At 37.7% G+C, this 9,357-nt stretch overlaps 1 protein-coding gene across 1 annotated transcript; it reads right to left on the bottom strand.

Annotated features, from left to right (window-relative positions):
• Positions 1-5,360: 5,360 nt before the first annotated feature.
• Positions 5,361-9,335, bottom strand: LOC142353407 (uncharacterized). Its single transcript, XM_075405639.1, has 2 exons — positions 6,905-9,335; positions 5,361-6,772 (listed from the first exon to the last, which is right to left on the bottom strand). The coding sequence occupies exons 1-2, from the start codon at positions 9,333-9,335 to the stop codon at positions 5,361-5,363; spliced, it is 3,843 nt and encodes a 1,280-aa protein (XP_075261754.1).
• Positions 9,336-9,357: the final 22 nt, after the last annotated feature.

Here is a 9,357-nt window from a genome sequence, read left to right as displayed (position 1 = left end):
TATTTTAGTTTGAAACCAATTGAGTTTTTTCTTATCCGCGCAGCAAAATCAGGGCTGATCTTGGTCTCACTATGAATCCTAACGGTAAAAAATCTCTGGATTTTAATGGAGCGCGGACTTTTTTTTAATATTTCCGAATTTGTAGTTTCTTATGTAAACTACTGACATGAAGAGCAAATCAGGGCTCACTATATGACAGATATTATCCCAAAATAAGGCCAATGACCATAAATTATGCTTTGAATGTTAAGCTTGTGGTTTTCATATCTCTGACCAATTGTTTTCATGATAGTTTTTTTTTATTTGTCATAGTTTCTGTAGTCCAATGACTTATTCTCCAAAATTAAAAACGCTATTGGGTAATTAAAAAAGATAGGTGAAGGTACAGAATGCTTTCAGTTGTTATTCAATGTCTTTTATGAATTTGAAGTACTCTGTTTTAGGAAAATGCGTTGAACTTCACCACTATTTTATCTTAGTTCTCTCAACTTCTGGCGTAGTATCTGTAACAACCAGCGAAAACCAATTTCATTTGAGTTTTGAATTAATATCTATAACGGCTTTATAATTAACTAATGTCTTCTTGGTTTTTGATTGAAAAAGTTTTCAATTGTGTCTTGTATTTTTAGCATAATGGAACATCTTATAAGTTCATCTTTTTGCCTTGTCCAATTATCACTTTATTGACAAATCTAATGGACGTTCAGGATATTTAGTTTGGATAATGCACATTGTGAAAAAAAAGCATATCTGAATGTGTTAATGTTTTTGTTGAATAGTTAATGTTTTTGGGCTGCAGTTTATTTTTTTGGACACATTTCAAAAGCAAAGTTAGTGATTTTTTTTGTTTTGGCCTGTGTTTTTAATTGTTTTTTGTTGTTATACGATGATTATAAGACAAAAGACTTCATATGCTTCCATAGGACATATAATTGCATCTATTTAAAGATTTCAGTTTACAGCTGTTTGTTTTAATGACTTTAAAATAAACTTTAAAAGAAGATTTTTTTTAGCGGTCTCCTTTTGCTTTCATTTTTATGACCAGGTAAATTAATCTCACAAATAAGAAATATTCAACTACTTTTGTCATTTCAAACATTATGTATTGGTGGGGTAAAAGTTTTGACTGATCGCTTCGAACATTTAGTTTCAAGAAAAAAATTGGCTGTTTCCAAACTGTTTTGCTTAAGGATTTCTTTTTGTTGTCAATTCAACGTAGTCCTTTCAAAACAATGTTTAGACGAGAAGCACGTGATGATTTACGGTTTTTGCCGATAGCTTTTTGTAAATATAGTTTCTTGGTCACTTTGGTGTCGTAAAATTGCTTGTGAAACTTTGGCTTCTGCCTGTGTTTGTTTTTATTTTGTAGTTTAGTGACTTATTCTCATTAATACCAGGCGCAATTAACTTCCTGTGCTGCTGCAACTAAATGCTTTTTCTATTCGAAACCCAATCTCTTTCATGACTTTTGAAGACATTTGAAGTCATGTTGAGAAAAACATTTAAATTTTTGAGCTTCGCCATTTTTCGAAGGGTTTTTTGGACCGATTCGTAACTTAATGTCCCTAAAGACAGAGCACATTCTTTTCCAGTGAGCAAAAATTTAATCTTCATAGCGGTTTTAGTTTTGATCATTCTTTTCTCGGCTATTTTACTATTTATCTACAATGTTTCATAAACAGTTTGAAATTTTTCTAAATTTGTACATTTGAAAGGATTTTTGTTAAACTATAACAACAATTATAGGTCCGTTTGGCTTTGAAATAATGCGCAATTGAAAAATTTTGGTGTTCGAAGTGAAAAATTTATCATTTGAACGGCTTCACTTCCATTTCCCCACAATCCACAAAGTTTAATTGAACTTTTTAAGTTTGCCGATATTCGTCCCTTGCTTTATAGTCGTATGACGTACACTGGATAATGACAGGTCTCAATTGTTTATTGGGGAGATATAAATGAACCTTTAGAGTTTTTAGTTAAGATATAATGTTAAACATCACATGAAAAATTAATAGTTTTAAAAAATGGAAAAAAATTTTGAATTTTGCACCATTTTGCTCTTTATTGTCGACCTGTTGCCCACTCGCATTGAGAACAGGTCCATTATCTTTTCTAATGAAGTATAAGTTATTTTGTTTCGTTTAGGTTTTTTCCGATGCAAGTTTGATTTTGATATGATTTTATTAAATAGACATCGAGTTTTGGACGTAATTAATGTTAGTTATTTGATTTTTATTGTTGTTTTTTCTAATAGTCCCATTAACAACAAGTTCAGGTACTCTAGCGTAGCATTATTGTATTCTATTAGTGTGGTGTATTAAACGATCTGTATGTTTTTGAAAGTTTTTTTTATCTCTTCATCATTTGGTAGCCAATCAGACCAAGAATGTGGATGAGCGGGGTCGGAACATTATTTGCGTACGCACATTACCGGGCCTCTTTGTTCATCTTTAATTCCACAAAACGTATGCTTGTCAAAAAGACCCTACAGAAAGAGATACGTCAACAATACTAATAGGTAATGTAAAGTAATCTAATATCTTTTGTTCTTTGACGCCAAACTCAATTAATTAGCCTATTATTAACAGGGGGAGGATTTTGCCCAAAAATAACGGGGAAAGGAGTGTAAACAGGGTAAAAAATAAGATTTTTACACCTTTAGCGGTGGAATTTGGGCGGAAACCTCGGCCCGGGAATCGAAAGTACGGGCGTTGGCTCAAATGGGCACGATTAAATTTTGCTTTGATGAACAAACACATTGGTGTTTAAGAAATGACGTTTAAGAACATGCACGTTTAAGAAATGACCCCTAAAGAAACTTCATACGTTCTGATTAAAAAACATCGTTTGAATTGAATAAAAGTCCTGTAATAATATTTCTCTTGTAGGAGTGGACGCATTATTAAATGCTTTTTTTTACAGAATTTCAGTTGCAGCTCTTGGACTCAATCTGCAATTTTTTGTATTGATCAAAGATTGCGCAATTTCACTTGTTATTACTTTAATCTGCTATATGAAAATTTTGATGTCATCATACACAAGAAATAGGTTGTTTTCCTACAAAAATTTTTGGTGGAAATAACTAGCTTTGATCGGATGGTCTTTTGCTGAAAGCTTAAATAAAAATCTTCAATTGAACTTCAATTATTAGACCCAATCTTGTCATATTTGAGGGATTTAACAGAGAAAGAAAGAAATAATAAATACTGTTGTAGAAAACGATTTAGCATGTAACAGAGCTATCTAGAGACTATAACAAAGCAAAAAGTTTTTGTACCTGAAACGTTTGAAAATAAAATTTAAAAAGTTATTGTTTCACTTTTGAAGCTATTCGTTGAATCGACACGCAAGAACAAGTCTTAACAAGTCTTGGCTTCCCAACAAATTATAACGCATTTGTAATCAAACATTTAATTTTTTCGATTTTTATTTGCTATAATTGTTTCCAAATTGTCAATGATAACGACTGGATTTTGAAATTATAATGAATACGTCTATATGAACTAAAGTGAAGAGAGATCAATATCGGTTGCTTCCCGGGTCGAGGTTTGGTGGTGAATTTTCGTAAGAAATGCGGTGAAATGCGGTGAAAAAAAATAATTTTCACCGCGTATTTCTTACATCTTTTTGCGGTGAATGCGGTGAATCGCGGTGAATTATTTTTTTTCACCGCGTTCTCAGTATTCTTACAAAAAAGAATCGTCCCTACACGGGTTCGAACCTCTGACCTCCTGCATGCCTTCCAATGCTTATTCCACTGCGCCAACTGTCACTTACTTGTTTGTTAATTCTTGTGAATTTAAATCAGATTGAGTAAACTTTGGAAACCATATGCGGTGAATTTTTGTAAGAAATGCGGTGAAATGTGGTTAATTATTTTTTTTCACCGCATCTAGCGGTGAGAAAAAATAATTCACCGCTTGAGAGAAAGCGGTGAATTATTTTTTTCACCGCATTCACCGCATTCACCGCATTTCTTACATTATTTTGCCATAATAGTCTATGCGGTGAATTTTTATAAGAAATGCGGTGAATTTGGTGGTGAATATTTGTAAGAAATGCGGTGAAAAGCGGTGAATTATTTTTTTTCACCGCATTCACCGCAATCACCGCATTTCTTACGAAAATTCACCGCATTCACCGCATTTCTTACGAAAATTTACCCAAAAACCTCGACCCGGGATCCACTTTGAGTTTACTGACAACATCTTTCTCCTTACTTTGGCTATCTCCAACATAGCTGTCCCTAGTTTTCTGCAACATAATTTTCGGCAGTAAAAATGATTATTTGGGTGGTACGTTCAGAATGCCCCAATAGATGATTTGATTTCATCTTGATTCGCAAAAAAAAAATCTTTCAACTGCATGCATAACCTAATAATTTTCAGGCTCTATGCAAAGTCAAAATTTCTGCTACTATGAGTTTTCGAAATACTTTTTTTTTAAATACTGCTTTTAAAGTTGTTGAAATACTGCTCATAAGTTGATTTGTTTATCTTTAAAACGATTTCAATTGCAAAACACTAAACATAATAGAAAATGGAACCATAATCAGTTGTTTCCGTTACTTATTTTTTGTAACTCAAAAAAGAGCGTTACCAATTATCGGGCCAGCAGGTGATTTTTCGGCTATTGAATTGATCTTCTGTTGACTTGTTTTCAGTTCGCACAACTTATGATAAGATAAACAGAAAAATAGGCAAAAAACCACCATAAAAATTTTCTGTCTATGATACAGCTTGAGTTTTTGGTTCTATTATCTTACACCGATTCAGTTACCAGCCCAAATATTCTAACCTCGAATCTGTTAACTCATTTGCCGTTTCATCCTGTGTCGTTTTCACCCCAGAACTTTTCTCAAAACTATTAGAATGAGCAATAATTTTTATTATTACCTTAACTCTCTTCCCAAATCTTGTATATCCCATTCATTATTTCTTAAAGGAACTTTATTTAACAAATTGCACGCTATTTCAAATGGTAAAGAGTGAAAAAATGGTGTTTTGCGCAAAATGCGCAAAAATGTGGGGCGCAAAAAAGAGACGTAAAGTCTGTATTGTACAATGAAAAACCTTCTCTCGTCCCTAAGAAAATATAAAAGTTAAAGATTACTTACTTGATAGTTTTTCACATTAAAATGAATAAAAATTGTTCTCACTTTTTGCTATTTTTGACTTTAACAATAAAAGACTTTTTTCTAAGAGTCAGATATTGATTGCCTAAAAAATTTTAGATGACGGCTACGCACAATAATGTTTGCTTAGAAATATCAAATGATCTTAATGGTACATTGAACAGTCAATTAGTAGATGATTTGTTTCATCTTACCACCTTACTTGAATTCCATGGAATAAAAAACCTCACAAGAGTTCTGTTATCTTTTCTTTAGTCTGAGCTCCAACAAAATTTTTCCCGTTGTCCGAAACAATGGCATCAGGGTATCCTCGTCTGGATACAAAACGTCGAATAGCCATTAGTAGACAGTCAGTAGAAAGGTCCTCACAAACTTCCAAGTGTACTGCTCGTGTGACCAAGCATGTAAACATGCAGACATAATTGAGTTCTGTCTGGGTTCTGGATTTTTCAATGTGAAAGGGACCGAACATGTCCATTCCAGTATTCACAAATGGATAGAGTTTGGAGTGCTCCGGAAAGCGAAATTTTGGTAGAGGAGCCATCTTCGGTCTGACATTGTCTGCTCGCCAGCGTCTGCAGATGAAGCAGTACTTTCCTAAAGTTCTTAGAGCTCTGCGGATTCCAACTATCATGAACGTTGCTTGGATATGTGCACGAACATGTTCAATTCCATGGTGCCCGCAGTCGTGATGTGCTTTCTCAATAAGCAGTTTGGCAACTCTGCACTTGCTGTGGAGTATCACCGGATGTTTGCTCTGAAAAGGCAATCCAGATTTTTGAATTCGTCCCTCAACCCTGAGTAGTCCGTCGCTATCCACAAAGGGTGTATATGGTAATAGTTTGTCCTTCTTGTCTAGGGGTAGTCCACTTTGAAGTCGAGAAAGTGTGTCCTTGAAGTGTGTGGACTGAGATATCCTCAAGAGAAAGCTCCGAGCCTTGTTTTCGTCAGCCGCGAAGTCGTCCAAGTCGCAAGGTATGTCGCGTTTGATCAACCTCTTCAGTACGCGCACTGCTCGAAACACTGTTCTAAGTGTGCCAAGGAGTCTAGGCCAATTTGAAAATCTGTTTGGATCTACCAACGGTTTATCACTGTCCTTGACATCAACTTGAGTGGCGTATGTTTGAGCTGTTTTGTCACCGGAGAATGTCCACTCACTCTCAGGTTTGATCAAGAAAGAAGGTGCTGTTATCCACAATTTTTGAAGATCGCATGGAGCTAGACCTCTGGTACCATGATCAGCCGGGTTCATTTTTCCTGGTACGTGTCGCCAGTCGTCTTTGTTTGAGTTCTCAGCAATTTTGTTGAGCCTATTTGCGATGTACATCTTCTGTCGATACTTTGATTTGATCCAGCTGAGTACTGCTGTGGTGTCGGTCCAAAATTTTTTGCTCTTCACATCAATTGTCATCTCGGTCTCACAGAAGCCTGCTAGTTCTGCTCCCAGTGTAGCTGCTTCGAGCTCCAATTTGGGAATGCTCATCTGTTTGATTGGTGCCACCTTGGACTTGCTGATGACGTAGTGGGTAGCTATTGAGCCGTCAGCGGAGATTGTCCTCAGGTACACTACTGCTGATACTGCTGAAAGTGAAGCGTCTGTGAAGGTGTGCAACTCGTGAGTTCCATCGACGTTGGGAACTAATCATCTGGGGATTTGAATTGAAGGCATATTCTCGAAGTCTTCCATCCATTGCTGAATTTCGTCGTAATGTTCCTTTGATAGTAGCTGGTCCCAATTGTGTCCTTGTTTGACGACTTTTTGCAAGATGCATCTCAGTCGAATTGCAAAAGGCGAGATTATTCCAATGGGATCAAACAAAGAAGCAGCCATTGAAAGAAGCTTTCTCTGTGTGATATTCTCTCTTTCAAAGCTCAGTTTGGGTTTCGCAAAAAGAAGTTGATCGGATTCAGGGTTCCATGTTTGAGCAAGTATCCTTTGTAACTTTAGAACTCCAATTCTGTCTTCCTCTGGAATCTTTTCCAGCACAGCAGGGTTATTGCTGAGAAACTTGGTGAGGTTGAATCCCCCTGTTTTGAGAACATGTTTCAGCTCAGTCGCTGTATTTGCTGCCTCTTCCTCTGTTGAGAATGTTTGAATGAAGTCATCCATGTAGAATTGTTTTGTGATTGAGTCAAAGATTTTTGGGTGTTCTTGTCTGTTATCGTTGGCGCACTTTTGCAGAACAAAAATTGCGCAGGCAGGAGAACATGTTGCTCCAAAAATGAGTCGTTGGTATTTGGATGTCCTCTCCTGACCATTGTCGCTCCACAAAAAACGGAGAGCATCTTGGTCTTCTTCTCTGATTCCAACTTGCATGAACATAGCCTCTATGTCTGCTGTTACTGCAACCTTGTACTGACGAAACCGTAGAAGAAGTCCATGTAGATTGCACAAAAGGTCCGGTCCCGTTAGCAGTGCATCGTTCAAAGAAACCCCTTTGTATTTTGAGGCTGCATTTGTCACTCGTCTTATCTTGTCTGGTTTTTGCTTGTTGATGACGGGATGATGCGGTAGGTACCAAATGTTCTTTGCGTCTTGGTTCGTAACAGCTGCTATGTATCCCTTATCCATATCATCAACGATAGTGGTCATATATCTCTGTTTCAGTTGGTTGTCTCTCTCTAATCGCTTCTGCAGGGCGTGCCACTGAACCCTTGCTATGAAATAGTTGTTGGGTAGCGTGACGTTTTCTCGCCAAGGGAGTCCAATCTCATATCTTTCCCCATTGTGATGTGTGGTCTCTGCCAAAGTCTTTATTGCCTTCTGGTCTTCTTCATTGTGTCCCTTCGTAGAACCCTGACTAAAGTTGACACCTTCAAAGGTCCAAAAAAGATGTAGAAGATTTTCGTCCGGGTCGTCACTACCTCGCTTGAGATGGTTGAAAAGAGTGATGTTGTGGTTGCTGCTTCCTTTATGGTTTGGTTGAAAGTACTCTTGTGGCACAGGGCCTGTCAAAGTCCATCCTAACAGTGTGTTGACTCCGTAGGGTGTTCCTGGTTTGCCGGTAGTGAATTGTCTTGGAACAGTAGCCAGAAAAGCATCTGCCCCTATGAGTATTCCAATTTTGTTGTCACGAATTTGTGGGAAGTTGATTTCTGCCAAATGATCATGGTCTCTACAAAGTCTATTCAACATTTCTGCGGGAACAATTGGCATCTGGAACTGCTCGATGGAGGTTGCGTACACAGGAAGACTTGTCACCGGTTTTGAGCTGTGAAGTGAACCAATTCCAATCATGACATCAGCTGTTGTCACCGTGTGCTCCCCATGTAGCGAAGCTAGAGGAAGTTCTATATCTTTGGGGACTCTAATCCGAAGAGCATCAGCAATGTTTTGTGTGATCTGTGTATTATCACTTCCACTGTCCAAAAGTGCATAGGTCTCTATGTTGAAGTCTTTGTAGAAGAGCGTGACTGGTATTGCCTGTAGTTGAATAAAAGCTCTGACCCATGTGGGTTCCCGATTTCTGCTACAAGTGTGGTTTTGCACCCGTGGAAGTTTTGATGGATCATCATTCAGTTCGTTGCTAGTCACTGATTGAAAGTGAGTGTTACTTCTGTCATTAGTTTGCTGGGGATTGATGTGCTGCCGATTGGCAGTTTGATGCGAGTTGTTGTTTCCATAGCTTGGATTACGAGGGTTGAAACTGTTTTGATTGTATCCCCTTCTGTTGTTGGTATTTGGCGTGTTACTGGTTGTTGACGAAAGCTGAGACGTTGTATGGTTGAAGTTTCTACCGTAGTTTGACTGCACCGGGTTGTTCCTGGATTGAAATCCCCCTTTAATCGTTGCTGGGAAATCACTTCTCTGCGAAGTCCTGAAGTCGTCTCGATGGAGAGTTGAATGATGAAACCCATTGCATCTGTCTACAAGACATCGAATCTTTGATTTACAAAATCCACCCTCATGTCTCTTCAAGCAATTGACACACAATTGATCCCGCGGATAGTGATTGTCTGCAAAAGTTTGAGTGAAATTGTCAGGCATTGCCTGATGTTGAAATCCGGTTGCTGTACCGGAATTCCAGTACACAGTGTCTGATGGTTGATCGCTAGAAATATTGAGGGTAGCAAAACCTTGATTTGGAACATTCACATCAACAATCGGGCAACTCTGAACCTGTTTCGCACCTTCACTGAAGCTGTGATGCTCCTGTATCGCACGGTACACCATCATGGTCATCAGAACTGAACACCTCATCCCAGCTCTCAGCGTTTTCACC

This window comes from Convolutriloba macropyga, chromosome 14 (genome assembly GCF_964194025.1).
Source record: "Convolutriloba macropyga chromosome 14, txConMacr16.3, whole genome shotgun sequence".
Lineage (NCBI taxonomy): Eukaryota > Metazoa > Xenacoelomorpha > Acoela > Convolutidae > Convolutriloba > Convolutriloba macropyga.
This window is presented reverse-complemented; position numbering and strand designations above follow the sequence as displayed.

Bases quoted from the DNA above. Each gene is read 5' to 3' on its own strand.
- LOC142353407 (XM_075405639.1), bottom strand. From the start codon at position 9,335: ATGAGGTGTTCAGTTCTGATGACCATGATGGTGTACCGTGCGATACAG. The intron at 6,773-6,904 runs GCATCTTGCAAA...CCAGATGATTAG, and splicing joins TTTTGCAATTCGACTGAGAT to TTCCCAACGTCGATGGAACT.